General features: G+C 41.5%; 1 protein-coding gene across 3 annotated transcripts in view; it reads right to left on the bottom strand.

Moving 5' to 3' along the window:
* Window positions 1-17377: 17377 nt before the first annotated feature.
* Window positions 17378-24630, bottom strand: part of WDR93 (WD repeat domain 93) — a 57983-nt gene continuing 50730 nt past the window's right edge. For 2 of the 3 annotated variants that reach the window (XM_044279484.1, XM_044279485.1), the window contains exons 14-16: window positions 20935-21091; window positions 17985-18156; window positions 17378-17894 (exon numbers count right to left, since the gene is read on the bottom strand). In XM_044279484.1, the coding sequence (XP_044135419.1) occupies window positions 17792-17894; window positions 17985-18156; window positions 20935-21091 (432 nt within the window). In that variant the 3' untranslated portion in view covers window positions 17378-17791. Of the gene's footprint in view, window positions 17895-17984; window positions 18157-20934; window positions 21092-24630 lie in introns of those variants that run through there. The other variant, XR_006387804.1, reaches the window with a different exon arrangement.

Genomic DNA, 24630 nt, shown 5'->3' with positions numbered 1-24630 from the left:
GGGCAGCTCATTCCATCATGGTGATTACAGATCATAAAAACCTGTTGTACCTTGAGTCTGCTAAACGTCTTACCCCTAGACAAGCTAGGTGGTCTTTGTTTTTTACCAGGTTTAATTTTGTTATCACCTATTGTCCGTGGGGCAAAAAAGCTGATGCATTATCCCGAAGTTTTCTTGGAGGGGGTGAGGTTGTTGACCGGGTGCCGATTTTACAAAAGGGGGTGATTGTCTCTGCACTACACTCAGATCTGGAGGGGAGGGTGGAGGTTCAGGGGGACGCCCCGGTCTCCTGCCCCCCAGAAAAGTTTTGATGAAAATGTCTGCGTACATGATCCACTTAAGAAACCTATGTACAGTAACTGATATGCTCGGCAGCATGCAGGCTACTTCTTTGTGATCTCTACTTTGTGAAGTGGTATAGGACAGCAGGCTCAAGCACAACATGTCCTTTGTTTAACACTGCAGGCAATCAATGATATGATGTGCCTCTACTGAGCACTTCTATTAAACAGGATGCTGCAAGAACATCATAGATAATAAAAGAAGAACCCCAGGGGTTTTACAGATTAATTACTCTCCAATAATTAGATTTATTGGATTGCTAAATCAGTGTGAGTGTATATGTGTTCTTGGATCTTTGCCACCACTCAGCTGAAACAGTGGTCCATTTTCACAAATAGTTGAGGAGATGCTAAAACAAAGTAAAAACCTGACGTGAAAAATTCTAACATACTAGTGCTATACGGATAGAAAACAATAGACAAATGGAACGCGATCGGAGACAATACTGCTTCCACATAGATAGAAAATCATCTATTTTTAGTGGATGTAACACAAAAGGGTTTTCCAACGCTTGTCTGTGTAGTGTACAGGCCTAAAAATGTGTAAAAGAAGTCTTTGTCATATAATTTCTTATTTTAGCCCATCACTCAAACCAGTATCATGATGTATCAGCCTGAAGTTTAAAGGGGTTGTCTCTGTGCCACTAATGTCAGATAGGTGCAGGTCCCACTTCTGGGCTTGGCTAATTTTAGCAGTCTCATAGAGGTGAATAGAGAAATGGACATGCATGAGCGTTGTGCTCGCCGTTCACTTTTATAGCAATAGTTAAGTGCGCTCACTCTGCTATTTTCGGAACGCTCATAAATGTAAAGAAAGGACATGCGTGCATGTGCAGTGCGCTCTCATTCACTTTGGGGGGCCCATTCGGATGACAGATGACACAACCCACTGACCCCACAAGCCAATATAAAGGGGAGGGGGCTTCTTCCAGGATCTTCTTGCAGCCACCAGGACAGTTTAAGACATTTTGTCTATATTCTTCTAGGACTGTTAACTGAAATCCACCCTGTTGCACAAATCTTCCATCACATGAGAAACTGCAAGAAAATTCCACAAGGGTGAGTACCAAAACGCATGGCCGTAATAGGTATCCGGACAATATCAATAGTGCTTAATCCAAGGTGAACCCCAAGAAAGAGCAGGACAAGAGATAGCAAATAATATAACAGACATGAAGGGAAAAATAGGACAAGAAGGAAAAGGAATAGAAAAAGGGGGCAGTAATCCCATGTGTCCCCCACTCTATACTCTCTGCCAGGTACATCTTTGCTTCCTGTGTCCGCCCCCGATTGTTCTAGTTTTTTGGGGGGGTGTATTAATAGGAAAAAAAATGTCTTATTAGCCATTCTGCAGTGATTTTACATTGCTATACAGACACTTTAGAACAAACCCCCCAAAAAACTGTAGAACAATGAAAATCCACTCCAAAACGGCTAATAGGACGTATGTATATTTCCTATTAATACACCCCGTAAATGGCTGAATAGCAATGTAAATTCAATGCAGAACGGTTAATAGGACATTAACCGTACTGCAGTGGATTTACATTGCTATTCAGTTTATTTGGGAGGAATATACACTCACCTAAAGAATTATTAGGAACACCTGTTCTATTTCTCATTAATGCGATTATCTAGTCAACCAATCACATGGCAGTTGCTTCAATGCATGTAGGGTTGTGGTCCTGGTCAAGACAATCTCCTGAACTCCAAACTGAATGTCAGAATGGGAAAGAAAGGTGATTTAAGCAATTTTGAGTGTGGCATGGTTGTTGGTGCCAGACGGGCCGGTCTGAGTATTTCACAATCTGCTCAGTTACTGGGATTTTCACGCACAACCATTTCTAGGGTTTACAAAGAATGGTGTGAAAAGGGAAAAACATCCAGTATGCGGCAGTCCTGTGGGCGAAAATGCCTAGTTGATGCTAGAGGTCAGAGGAGAATGGGTCGACTGATTCAAGCTGATAGAAGAGCAACGTTGACTGAAATAACCACTCGTTACAACCGAGGTATGCAGCAAAGCATTTGTGAAGCCACAACACGCACAACCTTGAGGCGGATGGGCTACAACAGCAGAAGACCCCACCGGGTACCACTCATCTCCACTACAAATAGGAAAAAGAGGCTACAATTTGCACGAGCTCACCAAAATTGGAGTGTTGAAGATTAGAAAAATGTTGCCTGGTCTGATGAGTCTCGATTTCTGTTGAGAAATTCAAATGGTAGAGTCCGAATTTGGTGCAAACAGAATGAGAACATGTATCCATCATGCCTTGTTATCACTGTGCAGGCTGGTGGTGGTGGTGTAATGGTGTGGGGGATGTTTTCTGGGCACACTTTAGGCCCCTTAGTGCCAATTGGCCATCGTTTAAATGCCACGGGCTACCTGAGCATTGTTTCTGACCATGTCCATCCCTTCATGACCACCATTTATCCATCCTCTGATGGCTACTTCCAGCAGGATAATGCACCATGTCACAAAGCTCGAATCATTTCGAATTGGTTTCTTGAACATGACAATGAGTTCACTGTACTACAGTTTTTTTGGGGGTGTATTAATAGGAGAGAAAAATAAGTCGTATTAGCCGTTATGAAGTGAATTTATATTGCTATACAGCCATTAATAGGGTGTATTAGTAGGAAATATAAGTACGTCCTATTAGCCTTTCTGCTGTGAATTTACATTGCTATACAGCCATTTACGGGGTGTATTAATAGGATATATAGGTACGTCCTAGGGTTGCCACCCGTACTGGAATGACCCGGACAGTCCAGGTTTGTAATCCTCTGCCCGGGTACAAGCTTTTCTCAGACCTGGGCACAGGATTAATTGTATATATCCAACATCAGACTTATCTGTGGAGAACGTATGACATTCTTCTCTTTAAATCTGATTTACTATGCACTGTTCTTTTGCATTAAAGGGGTTATCCTATCCTGTAAAAAAAAAACAGAATGCCCAGGTCCCTCATACAGAACAAACTTGCTGCGTCCCTCCGGATCCATACACGGCTGCCATTGCATCTCCCCATCGTGCAGATCACAAAATCTGGCAATACTCACCAAAGAAGATGAAGGACTTTTTCTTGGGATGACTTCCTCAATCACATTATATCCAATGATTGGCTCTTTAGCTAGGTTATTGTCACTGGATACTAGGAAAGGCACCAGGAGTTCTACTATGTTGTCATTATCAGAGCTCCTTCAATCCATCCAATTAAAAGAATTTCAGTTGTACTTAATTCTATCCCACATATAGGTTTAGAGCCTAGTAATTCTTCTACTGCCCTGACTTCTCTTTGAAGAAGGTACTGCTGTCACAACTTGCTTGAGCTCCAGTATCCCATAATGCCTGAACAGGAACACCATTCAGTTTCCATAGGTCTATTAACCTTTTTCCTATTACATTAATGAGTTTTATTTGGTATCCTATACACTTTCACCAATCTGTAAGTTAGTCGTCCCAGTAGCGAATTGCTGTGTATTGCTCTGTTGAAGCTCCAGTTGTTGGATGCGAGCACACACATTTTGGAAATACTGTAAGGGTCCATTCACACGTCTGTATGAATGGTCCGGATCCGTTCCACATTTATCCTTCATTTTCAATGGGGCCGGAACGGATGCGGACAGCACACTATGCGCTGTCCGCTTCCGCATTTCCGGATCTGCAATTCCGTTCCCCAAAAAATAGAACAGATCCTATTCTAGTCCGCAACTGCGGACAAGAAAAGGCATTTTCTGTCCGCAAAACGCGGAACGCACATTACCAGTATCAGTGTTTTGCGGATCCCCAATTTGCGGACCACAAAACACCTACAGACATGTGAATGGACCATAAGTGTGTAACATATTTTCTTTGGCTTCTATACCTGAAGATGACAGCTCAGGTTACTGGTTTCCCTCACCAGCAACTTCCAGTCTTTTTACTATGCGGTTCTGGGTGCACAACATCCCTAGCATAATGTCCTTCTTTGCCACATCTGTAGCAATTGCAACATGTATGACCTTGGTCTTATGCCTTGCAGGCCTCACAAATTGGATTCTGCTTACTTCTGGAAGACTCTTGGGATGTGACCAACCTTGGTTCTTGAGGAGTCTTAAGTAGCTCTCTTAATTCTGACATCTCATCCCTCAGTTCTTTTAGAGCCTCCTCCCAGTTTGTAATTTCTATATCTGCTGAAGATGGAACTTTTTTAGCTTCCAGTGTAGGTGGAGCAGCTTGAGTAGTAGATGACTCTACTTTTGTAAGCAATCCTTGTTGGGTTATAACTGCCTGCATTTTATTAAGTTTGCAGATTTTTTTTTTCTTTTCGTAATTCTCTTATTATTCATGAAAACAAAGAATAAATGCATATCTTGTCAAACGTCATTGGAAAAAAGACAGGACCAGTTACTGTATTGTCATACCTCAGGGGTATCAAAGGTACCGGGGTTTTAGTATCTATTTAGGGGATCCTTGAATTCCCAGAGTGCCTGTGTGAGTTCCTGTTCCCGTTTGTTCTCTAATATGTGTCAGCCAAGGTTGTCAAGTGTCCAGGAACCCCTGCCTGTTGTGAGTCCCCAAGCCCACCAACTCCTCCATCCTACATAGGTAATTCATTTTCTCGTAGCACATGGATATGGTTGGCAGGTCAGGGGATCTAAAAAGTACAGGAATAAGGAGCTTGGCTGCTGTAATCATGTGGGTCTGTAAAGCATTTTTATGGGGGATGAAGTTAGTTTCGGGTTTCAATAATAGTGCAGTGAGTGTCAATTGGTCCGGGCAGATCTTATTAATTAATTTCCTCTATGGTTATCCAAAATTGCCTAATTTTAGGGCAAAACCACCAAACGTGGGATATGTTGCCTGTGTCCTTGAGGCATCTCCAGCACTCGCTTGACGTATTTAGGTGGATCTTATACAAATATTCAGGCGTGCGGTACCATCTTGTGAGGATTTTAAGTGAGTTTTCCTGAACTCGGACACACCTGGAAAACCCATGAGAGTGAGACATTATGTATTATTGTAATAGTTAGGAGGACGGTGACCTTGAGAGATCTCCTATTCTAAGCTCAGAGATTGAGTCCCACACCGGGTTAGTCTCAACCATCTTGGCAGAGAGCACATGCGGTAACACGTTAAGTGGGGTTACTGGGGACAGGTGATTGTTACCAAGATTCAGCGCAGGAGATTTCTGACACAATTTAATAGTGCTTTTGGTAATTTCACTTATAAGTTCTGAAGCGCCAAGTGTAGGAACTTTGTGCCATAACAAATGCTCCTTCTGTTTCTCTAGTATTGCTCTTTCCATATGTATATGTAAAAGTGCATCACATGGTCTGACCAAAGCTAACCACCTCTCTAAATGTATAGCCTGGACATAAGCTTATATATCTGGAAGTGAAATCCCTCCCTGTTTTTTCTTTCGCGTAAGTAGGGAGTAGGGTAACCTAGCTTTCTTATTGAATTTAGGTACAGAGATTGGCAGGGAACGAAGCATATATAATAACTGGGGGAGTATGTATGTAGTTATCACATTTTTCCTTCCTATCCAGGAAATCCTAGGTATCAAGGATTTATTCAAAAACGTATGTATTTTCGCTTCTAGGGGAGAGTAATTTAGGCGAAACATGTGAGCGGGGTTAGCTGGTATCAATACTCCTAATCTGACCCCTAAGGCCTCAGATTTCTCAAGATTAATTTTTAAATTGGAGATTTCTCCAAAGGCCTTGAAGATATATAATACCCTCGGCATGGCTACACTAGGATTGGTGATCATCGATAGCAAATCATCAGCAAAGGCTGCCATCTTGTGCATGAAGCCCCCTAGCTGGATTCCCTTGATGACAGAGTCCTGTCTAAATTTCAGCAGCAATGTTTCTAGAACTAATATGAAGAGCCTGGAGGAGAGAGGGCATCCTAGTCTTGTACCATTTCCAATTATTAAAGGGTCGGACAGGGAGCAGTTTACCATAATGCAGGCTGTGGGAGCTGAATACAAGGAGAAAATAGCCGTTATAAACTCTGGTGGGAAACCAAAGGCCTTTAACGCGCTACGCATGTAAGTCCAGCTCACTCTGTCAAATGCCTTTTCGGCATCGGTCCCCAGTAGGACTAAAGGCATGGTTTTTTTCCTAGCATAACAGACAGCGTTCACCACCCGACTAATATTATGTCTCCCTTCTCTTCCCTGCACGAAAACCACTTGTTCCTCGCCCACATGCCCAGACAACAAACCAGACATGTGGTGGCTCAACAGTTTAGCCCACCACTTTAAGTCCGTATTAAGGAGCAAGATCGGTCGGTAGCTTCAACAAACCTCCGGCTCTTTCCCCTCTTTGGGGATAATAGTGATGTTTGCCTCCTGAGCCTATGGGGGGAAGACCCGAACCTCGCAGAATGGAGTTACACAATTTAGTAAAATGTGGAATCAATGTATCTGCAAATTTTTTATAGTATACTATGGGGAGGCCATCAGGCCCTGGACTTTTCCCGTGTGGAATACTATGGAGAACCTTAGTAACGTCCTCTGTAAACGGCTTTAATAGATCTTATCTTCGGCAGATAAAGTAGGAATTGCAATGGATTTTAAAAAGTCATCAATTCGGGACTGCAAGTGGAAATTCTCATGGGCTCTGGTCTCTTTTTCCTCTAAGTTATAGAAAGAGGTATAGAACTTACAGAACTCCCTTGCGATTGCTGGGGTAGTTGTTAATCTAAGTCCCTCCTTAGACTTGATTATCGGGATGAAGGATTTATTTCTCTGGGATTTCAACAGGTTTGACATTAATTTGGAACCTTTGTCCCCATGGGAGTAATATTTAAAGAGCAGAGCCTGAAGTATTTTAGCAGATTTAATATTCAGTTGGTCCTTCAATTGGGATCTAAGGGATTTCAGCTGGTTCAACACCTCAGCAGTTTGAGCTGTTTTATGTATTCTCTCTAAGGTGGATATTTGTAAGAGCAGGGAATCTATAATCTGAGTACTTTGTCTTTTAACTTTAGCTCCTAAGCTGATGAGCTCTCCTCTAACTACTGCCTTGTGGGCTTTCCATAATATTGTATCCGAAATCGGGGGAGACTCGTTTAAACTAAAATAATCCAAGAGTATGTTATTAACACGTTCCATATGCGCATTCTCCTCTAATAAAGTGGCGTTCAATCTCCAGGACCAGGACTTCCTAGGAATATCTCTAATATGTAACTTCACGCTCACAGGTGCAAGATCCGAAATTGTGATAGACCCTATAGTGGCACTCAAGGTCGCAGGTATAGCACTGGTAGATAGAAAAACATAATCTAGGAGCTGGTAAGTGGCATGGACTTTGGAGAAAAAAGATAAGTCTTTAACCTCCGGGTGGAACAATCTCTAAATGTCAGATAATCCCATGTCTGCCAAGGCCGCCTGGATTATGCGCCTTTGTTACCCTGATGAATGGGGCGTGGCAGACGTGGAATCACCCACATGGTCTAACGGGAGATTGAAATCGCCTCCTAACAGCAATACGCCTTCAGCAAAGCTTTTCAAGGAATCAAGCATCTGAAGTAGCCATTTAATTTGCCCTGTGTTCGGGGCGAAGACAGGCTAGAGTGACCTGTGTGTTTAGGACCTTCCCTTTAAGAAACAAAAACCTTCCATTGGGGTCTATCAATTTCGTTGTTACCTGAAAGGGGAGGTTTTTGCTTAAGCTTATGGAGACGCCTCTTGACGCTGAGGAGTGGGTTGCGTGTTGCCAGTCAGGGTAGTGCTTACTAGCCATATTGGGGACATGATTATGTCTATAATGTGTCTCTTGTATAAACACTATGTCTGGGTTCTCCTTCCTAAGCATATGATAGACCTGGCTACGTTTCTGAGGTATAGGTCATTCCATTCATAGTAACATAGTAACATAGTACATAAGGCCGAAGAAAGACATTTGTCCATCCAGTTCGGCCTGTTATCCCGCAAGTTGATCCAGAGGAAGACCCCTCTCTAGTAGCTATAGCCTGTAATATTATTAAGCTCCAGAAATACGTCCAGGCCCCTCTTGAATTCCTTTATTGTACTCACCATCACCACCTCTTCAGGCAGAGAGTTCCATATTCTCACTGCTCTTACCGTAAAGAATCCTTTTCTATGTTTGTGTACAAACCTTCTTTCCTCCAGGCGCAGAGGATGTCCCCTCGTCACAGTCACAGTCCTGGGGATAAATAGCTGATGGGATAGATCTCTGTACTGACCCTTGATATATTTATACATATTAATTAGATCTCCCCTCAGTCGTCTTTTTTCTAAAGTGAATAACTCTAATTTTGATAATCTTTCAGGGTACTGTAGTTGCCCCATTCCAGTTATTACTTTAGTTGCCCTCCTCTGGACCTTCTCCAGCTCTGCTATGTCTGCCTTGTTTACAGGAGCCCAGAACTGTACAGTACTCCATGTGTGGTCTGACTAGCGATTTGTAAAGTGGTAGGACTATGTTCTTATCACGGGAATCTATGCCCCTTCTGATGCAACCCATTATCTTGTTGGCCTTGGCAGCAGCTGCCTGACACTGGTTTTTGCAGCTTAGTTTGCTGTTTATTAAAATTCCTAGATCCTTTTCCATGTCAGTGTTACCGAGTGTTTTACCATTTAGTATGTACGGTTGACTTGCATTTTTCCTTCCCATGTGCATAACTTTACATTTATCAGTGTTAAACCCCATCTGCCACTTATCTGCCCAAGCCTCCAGTCTATCCAGATCCCTCTGTAGTAGTATACTGTCCTCATCAGTGTAAATTACTTTACACAGTTTAGTGTCATCTGCGAAAATTGATACTTTACTATGCAAGCCTTCTACAAGATCATTAATAAATATATTGAAGAGAATAGGGCCCAATACTGACCCCTGAGGTACCCCACTAGTGACAGTGACCCAATCTGAGTGTGTACCGTTAATAACCACCCTCTGTTTTCTATCACTGAGTCAGTTACTTACCCACATACAGATGTTTTCTCCCAGTCCGAGCATTCTCATTTTATATACTAACCTTTTATGTGGTACAGTGTCAAATGCTTTGGAGAAGTCCAGATATACGACATCCATTGATTCGCCGCTGTCAAGTCTAGAACTTACCTCCTCATAGAAACTGATTAAATTAGTCTGACATGACCGATCCCTCACGAAGCCATGCTGATATGGCGTTATTTGCTTATTTCTGTTGAGATGCTCTAATATAGCATCTCTCAGAAAACCTTCAAACAGTTTACCCACAACAGATGTTAAACTTACCAACCTATAGTTTCCAGGGTCTGTTTTTGGCCCCTTTTTGAATATTGGCACCACATATGCCATGCGCCAATCCTGTGGGACATTCCCTGTCAGTATAGAGTCTGCAAATATCAGAAATAAGGGTCTGGCTATGACATTACTTAATTCCTTTAGGATACGGGGGTGTATGTCATCCGGTCCTGGCGATTTGTCTATTTTAATCTTTTTAAGTCGCTGATGTACTTCTTCCTGGGTCAGACAGGACACTTTTAATGGGGAATTTATTTTTGCATTCTGCATGTCATCTGACAATTTATTTTCCTCAGTGAATACATTGGAGAAAAAAATATTTAACAGCTTTGCTTTCTCCTCATCGCTCTCTGCGACTTCCCCCTCATTACTCTTTAAAGGGCCGACACCTTCAGATTTATACTTTTTAACATTTATATAATTGAAGAATATTTTAGGGTTAGTTTTACTCTCTTTGGCAATTAATCTCTCGGTCTCTAGTTTGGCCGCTTTTATTTGTTTTTTACATGTTCTATTTTTTTCCTTATAGTTTTTCAGTGCTTCCGTGCTCCCCTCCTGTTTCAGTGAATGATATGCTTTCTTTTTGTCATTTATTGCTTTCGTTACAGTTCTATTTATCCACATTGGTTTCTTTTTATTCCTTAACCTTTTATTACCATACGGTATGTACCTCTCACAATGAGATTTTAGGATGTTTTTAAAGATATCCCATTTTGTGGCTGTATTTTTATTTTTGAGGACTTTGTCCCAGTTAGTTTGGCCTATGGCCTCTCTTAGTTGGCTAAATTTAGCTTTTTTGAAGTTTGGTATTTTTGTTCCTCCCTGTAGAAACGCTCTTTTGAATGATAATTGGAAGGTTATTACTTTGTGGTCACTATTTCCCAGGTGTCCCCCAACCTGCACGTCTGTTGTTCTGTCCGGCCTATTGGTTAATACTAAGTCCAGTATGGCCGTCCCTCTAGTCGGGTCCTGAACCAGTTGGGAGAGGTAATTGTCTTTGGTTATTGCCAAGAACCTGTTTCCTTTATGAGATATACAAGTTTCAGTTTCCCAGTCTATATCTGGGTAGTTGAAGTCCCCCATAATAACCACCTCATTATGATTTGCCGCCTCGTCTATCTCGTTTAGTAATAGATTTTCTGTGGACTCTGGTATATTAGGTGGTTTATAGTAAACTCCTATTAGTAATTTATTGTTGTTTTTAGCTCCATGTATCTCTACCCACAGTGACTCCACATGTTCATGTCCCTCATTTATATCTTCGCGGAGTGTGGGCTTTAGACCGGACTTTACATAGAGGCAGACCCCTCCTCCTCTCCGGTTTTGACGATCCTTTCTAAACAGACTGTAACCTTGTACATTAACCGCCCAGTCATAGCTATCATCCAGCCATGTCTCAGTTATTCCCACTATGTCATAGTTCTCCTCACACATCACTAATTCCAGTTCACCAGTTTTATTAGTCAGGCTTCTGGCATTAGTATACATACATTTGAGAGGTTTATGTATATTTTTTACCCTACACCTTTCCTTCTGAACTGTTCTAGTCCCTCCTTCCATTCCTCCCCCAGTCCCATTACTTTGCCCCCGGTCTCTATCTGCACTATCTTCCCGTCCTATAACGTAATTACCCCCCCCCCCCAGTCCCTAGTTTAAACACTCCTCCAACCTTCTAGCCATCTTTCTCCCCAGCACAGCTGCCCCTTCCCCATTGAGGTGCAGCCCGTCCCTACGATAGAGCCTGTAGCCGATAGAAAAATCGGCCCAGTTCTCCAGGAACCCAAACCCCTCCTTCCTACACCAGTTCTTGAGCCACTTGTTAATCTCCATAATCTCCCGCTGCCTTTCTTGTGTGGCTCGTGGTACAGGCAGTATTTCGGAAAATACTACCTTTGAGGTCCTTGCCCTCAGCTTTTGACCTAAATCCCTGAAATCATTTTTAAGGACTCTCCACCTACCTCTAACTTTGTCATTGGTTCCGATATGGACCATGACCGCTGGATCTTCTCCATTCACATTAAGCAAGTAAAGTGGGATGTGTGCCATGTCATAATATCCTTGCACAAGCACCTAATTCTATTCTATTGGGTGTGGACCATGTTATCCGACTCAAAGGGACTAGGTGAAGGGACAGTAAAACAGTTATTAACAAGGTGAAAGGGCACATAGGCCCCAATAGGCGCAACACAGCTGTTAAATACTGAATATAAAAGATTGGGGGAGGGGACATAGGTAAAGACCTCTAGAAAAATCTAGTTGACCCAGTCACCCGATCTTCTTGTGTTAACAAACATTTGACCATCTGACTCAATGGTTTATGCTTAGGAGCTAATAGGCGGGAGGTGCGAGCTGTTCAAAATTATTATCTCACCATCTCATAAAAACAAGTGGCGATGCTAAAGCACAAAAGCCGCCCCTCATCTCCCAAAGCAGAACAGAATATGCAGGAACATATGAGCAAAGTGCAACAAGAGAAATATTTGGGGTTGTTCACATGTAAGCTTTGGCTACCCCTAAAACTCAATTGCATAAGACACTTTTATAGCAAGGCAGAGATGACTTATCTCGCCAGAATTAGAACTAGAAGTCTAGGCAATCTTTCCATGTTGGCAGAAGGAAGCCATGAAGGGATTTCCAGCGGGGAAATCTCCAGTGCCTCCCAAATCTTGGGAAGTTCATCTGGATGGCGGATGACTAAGACCAAAGGGAAAGAGCCATCTCATAGGTAGTCTCCTCTCTCTCAATTCAGCTGTAAGAGGTTTCAGCGCTTTGCGTTTAGCTAGGGTGCTGGTGGCTAATTCCTGAAACAGTAAAACTTTATTTCCTTCAAATATGACATTAGCTTGTTCCCTTGCTGCTTTGAGTACCACAGCAATGTCAAGGTAGTTCAGGAGGGCACATATTGTATCCCTAGGCGGGTCGCTTGCTGCAGGCTTCGGCCTAGGCGCTCTTTCTATAGTGACGTTTTCGGCCCGCTCTGCGCCTACAAGTATGGCAAATATCTGCCTCACACTGTCTGTCAGTGCCTCCGCTGCTACAGATTCAGGGATGCCCCTTATCCTCACATTTTTCCTTCTTCCTCTATTTTCCTGGTGAAGAAAAACGCTATCACTTGGGCACTTAGCAATCTTATTTGGGTCTGAAGTCCCTTACTGTGCTGCACCAGCCCTGTCTGAAAGTCCTCCACCGCCTCCACCCTTTGCCCCACGTGTGTTACCTCTGACTTAATGGCTGCCAATTCCTGAAGCACAGAGGACAGGGCTTGTCCAAGAGACTGCTGGAGAGAGTGCTGAAGAAAGGCTCTGGTGATCGGTGAAGGGTCGACATCGTCAGGTTGGTCTTAGGAGTGCAGGACCTGGCGTCATCCGATTTATTATCCAGCGCTGACGCTCTGTCCTCAGCCACCGCCATCTTCCCTCTTCCTGCAGGTGAGGCCATCTTCTTATAAAATTCATGTCTCCATGGGGTTTCTTTGCTCTGACTACATGCCCCACGTCTCCGCTCCTTTCCTTGCTGAGTTTGCCCATAGTCAGGCTGGTGAGCGTACTTTAAAAGCTAGTAGATCGGGTGCTGTGGTGAGGAGCTCAGAACTCACACGTCTTCCACCATGCTCAGTTGGCTCCGTCCCCCCTCAAGTTTGCCGATTTTGCTGGAAGATCACTTCTTAAGTTTCTGTTCCCCTCTCTTGATTGGCAGCTTCATTCATTTTCTCAATTAATACATTATCAGTGACAGTGTGGTCATCCAAATAGTATTTCAATTGGAATTTAATGTGTTCACTGAGCAGTCCTGTTCCTACTGATCTCAGGAATTTCCTTTGAATCAAATCCGTTTCAAAATTTGCTCCCACCTTATAGAGGAGAAGAGAAGCCTATACTTTAGTTCTACAGCCCTAAAGAGGAAATTTTGAGGAGATTCTTTGCTGTCTTGATAGACATTTATTAACACTACACAGTTGCTCTCCTTGTAGTGTCCTTTTAAAATGATCTTCAGCTGTGGCAGTGTTCAGTCACTTTTCATCTCATATTTATTATATTCAGGCCGGGGCGTATTGCTTTAACTGCTACCTCTATTACTTCTAATCAGCTGTAGCCTTTTTCTAGTCCCATGTCTATCTGGTCCATAAGATTTGTGTATGACAGACTGCATGAAAGTTGTCATATCTGGCGCAAAGGGGAACTGGCTTAGTTGCCAACAGCAACCAATCAGAATGAGCCTTTTATTTTCCAAATCAACTCTAAACATTGAAAGGTTGAATCTGATCGGTTGCTATGGTTAACTAAAACACCTTTGCACCAGTATAGATAAATTTCCTGCTTTGTCTTTTTCTCCTCTTTTACCAATTTGGTAGCTGAAGATGAGAATTAGACAGATTTTATCCGGTTTTTAGTGTCTGTCAGTGCACACAGTACGTAGAAATAATAATCAGTTGGCACTCTGGAAGAAGGTCGTGCTCGTATCCTGGGTTGGAGGCCCATGCATCCATACATCTGCCTGTATTCTGTTTATGGCAATAACATAAGATTTGTCAGCATCACAAAGTGAGTTCTGATCCACTCCTTCTACTTGAGACATAGTTGCTGATGGTCTGGAAGTGCCCTGTGAGCCTAAAATAATCACCTTATTCTCAGTATAAGGCGTGGAAAAGAGTTAAAGGCCAAACCTTTATGCACAGTTGTACTTTTCTACACTTTATGGAAAATCAACACCTTCTCATTTTGCAAAACAGTATGAATGTCTGTAGATGTTATTTTCACTTACTGGATTTGTTAACTTAAAAAAAAAAAAAAAAAGTTATCTTTACCTTCTCAGCGTCCAGTTCTTTCATTGTGCCAGCAAGGTACTCTTGAACTGAATTTTAGGCCTCAAGTATAAAACTAGTGCAAACAGCGAGAACAGAAGCAGGATTCAGTTAATAGGTGATATCTGGCTGTATCGCCTTATATTATCCTTGTGTGCACTCATGAAGATTCCCTAGGAGGGAGCACTTGTCTTACCAGGTTGCATTCACCTTCAGAATATTGACAACAGGACAAATGAGCACGGTTTGCCATTACTGGAACTCTTATACATTTTAATGGAAAGTGACAGAGACAAAGGGAGTCATTTAATTACAGAAATATGTCATTTAGACAGATTGCGGCGCAAAGAATCTTACTTTTTCCCGCACACGCCAGGTTTACGAGAGTGGGTGTGGCGAGGGATAAAGGGGATGGGCCAACGGCCCATGTCATTCATCATTTTCTACACCTGTTTTAGGTGTAGAAAATGGGCTAAACCTACACCTGCAAAGGAGCCAAAGTTATGTAGAGGCCTACATAACAGGGTACACCTGGGAAATAGTGACCCTAAAGTAATAACCTTACAATTCTCATTTAAAAGAGTGTTTCTTCAGGGAGGAAGATACCAAACTTCAAAAGTGACACCTATAAATCACTACCAGACCGCTTGTAATGAAGTATCAATTTATTACATAATATTCCCCCAAAAAATGTATGACATAAATATAAAAAATGGGGAAGAAAAGGACAAAAGTGCAGGAAATAAGCGGCATCACGTGGAGGGAGACCACAGCAGGCAAACAGTTCACACATGTGTCCGTGTGTTCAAGTAAAAAAACATTAAAGTGCATGTGCAAGTGCATAAGAACATACAAGAATCAATTGGACAAAGAACAGTTACCCTGCCTTGCAGCCAAATTAGCCATAGCGCATCACTGGAAATCACCAGATGTTCCTTGTCTGGCGGAAATTAAATCGCGACTAGACAAAACTTGTCGGTATGAAAGGATTATGGCACAAAGAAAACAACACAATTTAGACAAATTTAAGAAGAATTGGGCATGCTGGATAACGGAAAATCTAATAACTTTCGTGTGAGCCGCGGATTGGACGGAAAACACATTCGGAGGGGAGTGTGTGAGAGGGAGACGGAGAGGAATAAAAGGTGATCACTCAAGATTATCATGTCACAAAAACAACATTACATGTATAAAATGTTATATCTGTATATAGTCATGGAGACACAAGAGAGGAATTGACTCCTGTCCAGCAATTTACTTTTCCTTGTCTAAGTTGATGTATACTGCTTTGACTCAATAAAAAGTAATAAAAAATAAATTAAAAAAAAGAACAGTTACCCATGCTGAGCTACCTCCAGAATGGCGCCAGCCCTGACGCGCATTTCAGCGTACCTTCGTCTGGGAGTACGCCGAAACGCCCGTCGGGGCTGGCGCCATCCTGAAGGGAGCTCAGCATGGGTAACTGTTCTTTGTCCAATTGATTCTTGTATGTTCTTATGCACTTGCACATGCACTTTAATGTTTTTTTACTTGAACACAGGGACACATGTGTGAACTGTTTGCCTGCTGTGGACTCCCTCCAGGTGATGCTGCTTCTTTCCTGCACTTTTGTCCTTTTCTTCCCCATTTTTAATATGTATGTCATACATGTTTTTTTGGGGAATCATGTAATGAATTGACACTTTATTACAAGCGGTCTGATAGTGATTTATAGGTGTAATATTTAGTGTTCTACCATAGGTTTAGCTGTATACTCTGAGATGAGAGTGGCCAGTTAGGGACTGTGTATCCCATAGATGCGGCAAAAATTGGTTTACCAAACTTCAAAAAAGCTAAATTTAGCCAGCCCAAAAAAGAAATTTGAATATGTAAAAAACAAATAAAAGCAGCCAAACTAGAGACTGATAAATGAATTGCCAAAAAGAGCAAAACTAACCCCAAAATGCTCTTAAATTATATAAATGGTAAAAAGTATAAGTCTGAAGGCGTCGGCCCTCTACAGAGTCATGAGGGGGGAGTTGCAGAGAGCGATGAGGAGAAAGCAAAGATATTAAATATTTTTTTCTCCACTGTATTCACTAAGTAAAATAAACTGTCAGATGAAAGGCAGAATTAAAAAGAAAATACCACATTAAAAGTACCTTGTCTGACCCAGGAAGTAGTACAGCGGTGTCTTAAAAAGATTAAAATAGACAAATCGCCAGGACCAGATGGCATACACCCCCGTATGCTAAGATAATTAAGTAATGTCATAGCCAGACCCTTATTTCTGATATTTAAGGACTCTATACTGACAAAAAGTGTTCCACAGGATTGGCGTACAGCCAATGTGGTGCCAATATTCAAAAAGGGTTCAAAAACAGAGTCTGGAAACTATAGGCTGGCAAGTTTAACATCTGTTGTGGGTAAACTGTTTAAAGGTTTTCTAAGAGATGCTATCTTGGAGTACTTTAATGAAAATAAGCAAATAACCCCATAACAGCATGGCTTCATGAGGGATCATGTCAAACTAATTTAATCAGTTTCTATAAGGAGGTAAGTTCTAGACTTGACAGCGGCGAATCAATTGATGTAGAATAGCTGGACTTCTCCAAAGCATTTGACACTGTAACGCATGAAAAGTTAGTATACTAAATGAGAATGCTTGGCCTGGGAGAAAATGTCTGTATGTGGGTAAGTAACTGGCTCAGTGATAGAAAACAGAGGGTGGTTATTAATGCTACACACTCAGATTGGGTCACTGTCACTAGTGGAGTACCTCAGGGGTCAGTATTGGGCCCTATTCTCTTCAATATATTAATGATCTTGTAGAAGGCTTGCACAGTAAAATAAAAATTTTTGCAGGTGACACTAAACTATGTAAAGTAATTAACACGGAAGAGGACAGTATACTGCTACAGAGGGATCTGGATAGATGAATGCCATTCCTGTAACTCCCAGCATGCCCGAACAGCCTACAGCTATCAGCGGGGCATTGTGGGAGTTGTAGTTTTACAACATCTGGAGGGCCACAGGTTGAACATGCCTGCTCTAGACAGTGGAGAAGGAAATTGGGCAGACAGCTTGACATGCCATATGGCTATTTATTAGTGGAATCACCAGGGCAGAGTCTGAGCAACTATTTTCTATGTAGGGGAGGAAGGGGTTAACAAGAGCTGAGCAATGCTCTCCAGGGACATGCAGGTGCTTGATGGTCACATGTGATGAGCCGCTGCCTACACACAGAAAGTGAAGAGAAAAAAAACTGCAGATGGGGTGAGTAAAGCTAAAAATTTCAGAAATTACACAGGTAATAGTGAGCATTACTCCAGATATTTTTACTTTTTAACTATAAAATAGTCCAAAATCATGCTGGTACTCTTCTTTGCCAGCAAGTTAAAAAATACATTGTTTTGTTCTTCCATCACCTGCTCAGGGTGTTGTTCCGCGTAAAATCGGAGGCCTGCTTTCTGAGAAGCGTCCATGACTCTGCTATCTGCTTTCTCCTTTCTGAAAAAGTTTCTAACCTAAGGAAAACAAAATGGCACATAGAGATATGATTCCGGTTTCTTAATGAGAAGTTCACGAATCGTATGTAACACAGTGGATGGACCCACCTCATCTGAAACAAAGACTTGCATCTTTCTTCCCAGTGTACGCTTTGTGAATGGAGGACGGCTGGCTGTTGAGTTTTTATCATTGATTCCAAACCTTCCAGACTGAACGCAAATAGAGAGCAAGTGGCATTTTCATGGGTCAAAATCTCTCCAGAAACCCTTTTCTCATTTGCTACAAGATAAAGATAGAGCATGGTAAGCACAGACCACCCAAAACTGAATGTGGTCTTCTTAGTTGAATGGTCTTCTGAAAAAAGAATATATGGTGGAATTTAAACTATAAAAAAAAAATCTGGATAAAGATGTGGTTTTCTCATAAGAGGTCTATTGGGAAGGTTTTGCGGTACAATGCTGAGGAGCACATGTTTAATTTCTCATATACCACACCATACTGTGACTAAGCTGTTGGAAGTTTTACAAGCTGTAAGGAAATTGCCTACAACCTAGTTAAAGGGAGTCTGTCACCTAACCTGAGCCTTTTAGACCGCTCAGATCAGGGTATAGTCTCCTGTGCCCTCATTACAATGCTACCTTTATTCGTTCTGTCCCTCGCCGAGATCGTCCAAAAAAGACTTATTAAACGTATGCTAATGAGGTTTGGGGCGGCGTTACTGCAGCAAGTGCCCAGAAAACCACATCTCTTTCACCCCTCTAGCCCACTCTTGTTTCCTATTATTACCTCCTCCTCTCCCTCCCAGATCTCGCCCCTGCACCGCTCCACACTTGTCCCACACCTGCGCACTGCTGTGCCCATTATGGGCAGAGTAACAGGTAGTTGGACTGCGCATGCGCCGAGATCTGGGAGGGAGAGGAGGAGGTAATAATAATAATAATAATAATAATAATAATAGGAAACAAGGGCGGGCCAGAGGGGTGAAAGAGGTGTGGTTTTCTGGGCACACCGCCGAGGGGCCTGGGCACTTGCTGCAGTAACACCGCCCCTGGGCACTTGCTGCACTAACTCCACCTCTGGGCACTTGCCGAACCTCATTAGCATAAGTTTAAAAAGTCTTTTTTTTGGGGCGAGGCACAGAACAAATAAAGTTACCATTTTAATGAGTCTATAACCGGATCTGAGCGGTCTAAAAGGCTCAAAGTAGGCGACTTACTCCCTTTAATATCTTTTCATCCACGCACTTAAATATACATGGTCATGACACGTCCCACGAGCCATAACCCTGTTCATTTATTATAATCCTGGACTTGCAAGCTTCTTGATACAGAGTCATCACACCGACACTCCCACCCTGTACTGCTAGAGAGCAGACATGCACAACCATCATAATCAGCACTATGGGGGGAATTTATCATATCCTGCACGCTACAGTTCTGGCTTCAAAAAGTTTAAAAATAGATACTTGCAACTTTTGGGGTTACTTATGCAAAAATTAAATGACTTTCTGTACCATTACACCACTCATTACAGTTTTGAAAAGTGGGTGTGAGGTGGACGTGGTTAGCTATGTTAATGACTTTCACTTCAGATTTATCATTGCGAATTAAAAAGTCACAATAAAAATAAAAAAAATAATCACAAAGTCACTCCATTAGGGGTATGACATAGAAACACTGGAGTAGGATTTCTAGACATCAGTGCAACTACGGTAATAATAATGCGTGAGGATTAGGCGCTCAGAAATGAATATGTAGATATCATGCACAATATACATTACCTCATACATAACCTACCCACTGACACCAATTTATATTTGTTATACACTGCCCCTATCCACTCTTTATATTCATTAAAGCACTTTAACTATCTGGATGATTATGATCCAAGTGCAGATGTCACACTTGCGTTTGGTGTGGATCTGTCATGGATCTGCACAAACGCATCCGTTCAGATAATACAATCGCATGAACGGATCAGTTTGTATTGTCTTTAACATAGCCAAAACGGATCCATCTTGAACACCATTGAAAGTCAATGGGGGACGGATCCGTTTTCTATTGTGCCATATTGTGTCAGTTTCATCAGACAGACATCAAAACGCTGCAAGCAGCGGAAGCGGAATGGAGACGGAACGGAGGCAAACATGCATTCTGAGCGGATCCTTATCTATTCGGAATGCATTAAGGGCAAAACTGATCAGTTTTCGACCGCTTGTGAGATCCCTGAACGGATCTCACAAATGGAAACCAAAATGCCAATGTGAAAGTAGCCTAAAGTGAATGGACGGATATGAATGTAAAACTAAAATTGGGTCTGCGTTCTTGGCGTCATACGCTAGACAATGTGCACATTCTTGGCATCACTTTATACATATACGAGATCAACATGTATAGGAAAATTAGATGACTTAACTTATCGCTAAATATTGTAAAACAAATTTCCTTAGATTTTGGGAAAATAAAACTTTTGAATCGTTCCTCCTGCACCCTGTTTGCAGCGACCAGTGTAATCAGGCCAGTGCAAACAAGCACAGAGGGATGTTTTATCATCTATCTACGCTCGCACTGCCCGGACATCGGGCAGTGTAATACCACCCTAAATACATCTACCGAGTATATTGCATTGTACATAAAACCATATGGGACTGTGATTGTGCAGAATGATTGTATAGAGCGCGAGAAGCATCAAGGGTGAATCTCTAGGGAATGTTCTGAAAAGAAGCTAAAAAGGTTTTATTCCAGAGAGAAAAGGGAAATGATTTTTCATCTATTCAAATGCATTATAGAGGGCAAAATAAGAAGTCATTCTGAACGTGACACCAGACGATTCAGGTTAATAAATATTCACTATAACATTCTAGATAGTAATAAGATGACTCGAAATTGAGTTTTTAAATCTTGTAATAACAATACAATATGCCCAGAGTATGATCTACTGTTAAAGTAATAACCATAGCTAAGTGAACAAGGAATAATGGGAAAAATACAAGGAGGTGTGAAATTACATTTCAGGACTAGAGGTATGAGCTATGCAATGTTAGATATCATTACCCACCTTTAAGAAAAAGACAGTGGTTCATTGCATCAAGAACATACACGGGTTGCCAGGGAAATGCTACTGTGTGGGGCAAAGGGAGACCAAACTGGCAGACTGGTTGTCGTTCAGCAACATCCCAAAGCTTTACCATAGCACTGCGGTAAAATAGAAGCACCTAGAAAAAAAAAAAGTGACTTGTCAACTGACCTTATTCTTATTTAACTGTATTATACTTCCTGATGCTTATACTAGTAAAAATAAACATATTCTACAGTTCTGTACAGGGACTGTCATCATTCACTTCAGTCCCTGTCTCAAGTGGGGCTCATAATATAATATCCCTATTTCAGGCACATAGGCACAATTTACCTATCAGTATCTATAGTGAGTAAAAGTTATACATACTGACTCCATGCATATATCATCCTTGTTCAGATTTTTGACCAAACCAGCACCCCAGTGCTAACCACCCATCCATGTGCAATACATTTAAAAAATAATAATAATAATAATAAAAAAAAATATATATATATTTTATTATACCTTGATAAAAAGAAAAAAAGGGGGCGGGGAAAAAAAGAGTGGTGCACTGGGTTTTCCAGGGGAATAACTTTTTTTTTTTAAACAGGTCAGAATGGCTCCAAAATAGAAGACAATCAATACTCCCAGACCCCCACTGCTGCCGTTACGATGATGCTGTCTACTGCGACACACAGGAAAGGTCTTGGACTGCCTGCACAGCCAATCACTGGCTGAGGAAGCTCGCCACTGCAGCCCCCGATTGGAAGAGGAGGAAGTCCAAGTATTTCCTGTGTGTTGAACTCTGGACTAGGAAGCAGAAATCAGCAGCGACCAGAGTTGCATTGGCACAGCAATAGATCGATTCCACCCCAGTTTGAAACATTCCTGTGGTAACTCCCTTAAAAGCCCTCTGTCAGCATGATCAACCCTATTAAACCAGGCATACTGCCTATTAGGGTTGATCATGCCAATTAAAACGATACCTTTCTTTTCCTGTAAGTTAAACAGCTGCAGAGATACCTGAGTTTTTAATAATATGGAAATGAGCAAATGGGAGCACCAAGGGGCGGGGCTAAATCCTTTGAGAACTGCTTTTGTATTAGCTTTCTAATTATAGAAAACCACTGTTCTCAATATGATAAGGCTGTAGACTGGTGGTAAGTGGTTAGCCTTTCAGGTAGATGTCCGGGGTTTTTTATACTTAGAAAGCTAATATATATTATTGGTATCATAATCATATATTGTGCCTGTAAATAAACCAGCATTACATATTAGCTTTCTAAGCATAGAAAAATTATTTTCTAAATGTAATAAAGCTACAGCCTTTATTATGGGTTAAATGTAAGGGGGGGGGGGGGGAAGAGAACAAAAATAAATAAATACGGTAAATAGAATTCGCTTCTTCGCATTTGAACCAGGAAAATCTACATGCAAGGCAGACCATTTACCTCCAGACTATAGCGTTACCATATTGAAAAGTGGTTTTATATACTTAGAACAGTAATACATATTTCTGGTATCTTTATAATAATATATTGTGCCAGTGAATAAACCAGTAACATATATTACCACAGCTCTCAACATAGTAAGGCTATAGTAAGTAGTGAACAGGATATGTACATGCTATGGTACAGCTCTGCAATTAGCATGCTGATGTCTAGCACTGTCAATGAAAGGGAACAGGGCTCAAAGATTCAGCCCCGCTCCCTGAAGCTCCAACGTACTTATCTGCATATGAAAAATTATCTCTGCAGCTGTTTAACATACAGACAAAAGAAAGGTATAGTTTTTATTGGCATGATCAACCCTACCAGGCAGTAGGCCTGGTTTAATAGGGTTAATCATGCTGACAGAGGCTCTTTAACCACTTCAGCCCCGCTAGGTGAAACCCCCTTCATGACCAGGCCACTTTTTACACTTCGGCACTACACTACTTTCACCGTTTATCGCTCGGTCATGCAACTTACCATACAAATGAATTTTACCTCCTTTTCTTCTCACTAATAGAGCTTTCATTTGGTGGTATTTCATTGCTGCTGGCATTTTTACTTTTTTAGTTATTAATCAAAATGTAACGATTTTTTTGCAAACAAATGACATTTTTCACTTTCAGCTGTAAAATTTTGCAAAAAAAATGACATCCATATATAAATTTTTCGCCAAATTTATTGTTCTACATGTCTTTGATAAAAAAAAAATGTTTGGGCAAAAAAAAAAAAATGGTTTGGGTAAAAGTTATAGCATTTACAAACTATGGTACAAAAATGTGAATTTCCGCTTTTTGAAACAGCTCTGACTTTCTGAGCACCTGTCATGTTTCCTGAGGTTCTACAATGCCCAAACAGTAGAAAAACCCCACAAATGACCCCATTTCGGAAAGTAGACACCCTAAGGTATTCGCTGATGGGCATAGTGAGTTCATAGAACTTTTTATTTTTTGTCACAAGTTAGCGGAAAATGATGATGATTTTATTTTTTTTATTTTTTCTTACAAAGTCTCATATTCCACTAACTTGCGACAAAAAATAAAAAATTCTAGGAACTCACCATGCCCCTCACAGAATACCTTGGGGTGTCTTCTTTCCAAAATGGGGTCACTTGTGGGGTAGTTATACTGCCCTGGCAATTTAGGGGCCCAAATGTGTGAGAAGAACTTTGCAATCAAAATGTGTAAAAAATGACCGGTGAAATCCAAAAGGTGCACTTTGGAATATGCGCCCCTTTGCCCACCTTGGCAGCAAAAAAGTGTGACACATCTGGTATCGCCATACTCAGGAGAAGTTGGGGAATGTGTTTTGGGGTGTCATTTTACATATACCCATGCTGGGTGAGAAAAATATCTTGGTCAAATGCCAACTTTGTATAAAAAAATGGGAAAAGTTGTCTTTTGCCAAGATATTTCTCTCATCCAGCATGGGTATATGTAAAATGACACCCCAAAACACATTCCCCAACTTCTCCTGAGTACGGCGATACCAGATGTGTCACACTTTTTTGCAGCCAAGGTGGGCAAAGGGGCACATATTCCAAAGTGCACCTTTCAGATTTTGCAGGCCATTTTTTACACATTTTGATTGCAAGGTACTTCTCACACATTTGGGCCCCTAAATTGCCAGGGCAGTATAACTACGCCACAAGTGACCCCATTTTGGAAAGAAGACACCCCAAGGTATTCCGTGAGGGGCATGGCGAGTTCCTAGAATTTTTTATTTTTTGTCACAAGTTAGCGGAAAATGATGATTTTATTTTTTTTCTCTTTTTTCCTTACAAAGTCTCATATTCCACTAACTTGCGACAAAAAATAAAAAATTCTAGGAACTCGCCGTGCCCCTCACGGAATACCTTGGGGTGTCTTCTTTCCAAAATGGGGTCACTTGTGGCGTAGTTATACTGCTCTGGCAATTTAGGGGCCCATATGTGTGAGAAGTACTTTGCAATCAAAATCTGTAAAAAATGACCGGTGAAATCCGAAAGGTGCACTTTGGAATATGTGCCCCTTTGCCCACCTTGGCATCAAAAAAGTGTCACACATCTGGTATCGCCGTACTCAGGAGAAGTTGGGGAATGTGATTTGGGGTGTCATTTTACATATACCCATGCTGGGTGAGAGAAATATCTTGGCAAAAGACAACTTTTCCCATTTTTTTATACAAAGTTGGCATTTGACCAAGATATTTTTCTCACCCAGCATGG

The sequence above is a fragment of the Bufo gargarizans genome, chromosome 2, assembly GCF_014858855.1.
Source record: "Bufo gargarizans isolate SCDJY-AF-19 chromosome 2, ASM1485885v1, whole genome shotgun sequence".
Taxonomy (NCBI): Eukaryota; Metazoa; Chordata; class Amphibia; order Anura; family Bufonidae; genus Bufo; species Bufo gargarizans.
Note: the sequence above shows the minus strand (reverse complement) of the source record. Positions and strands in the feature narration are given on the sequence as shown.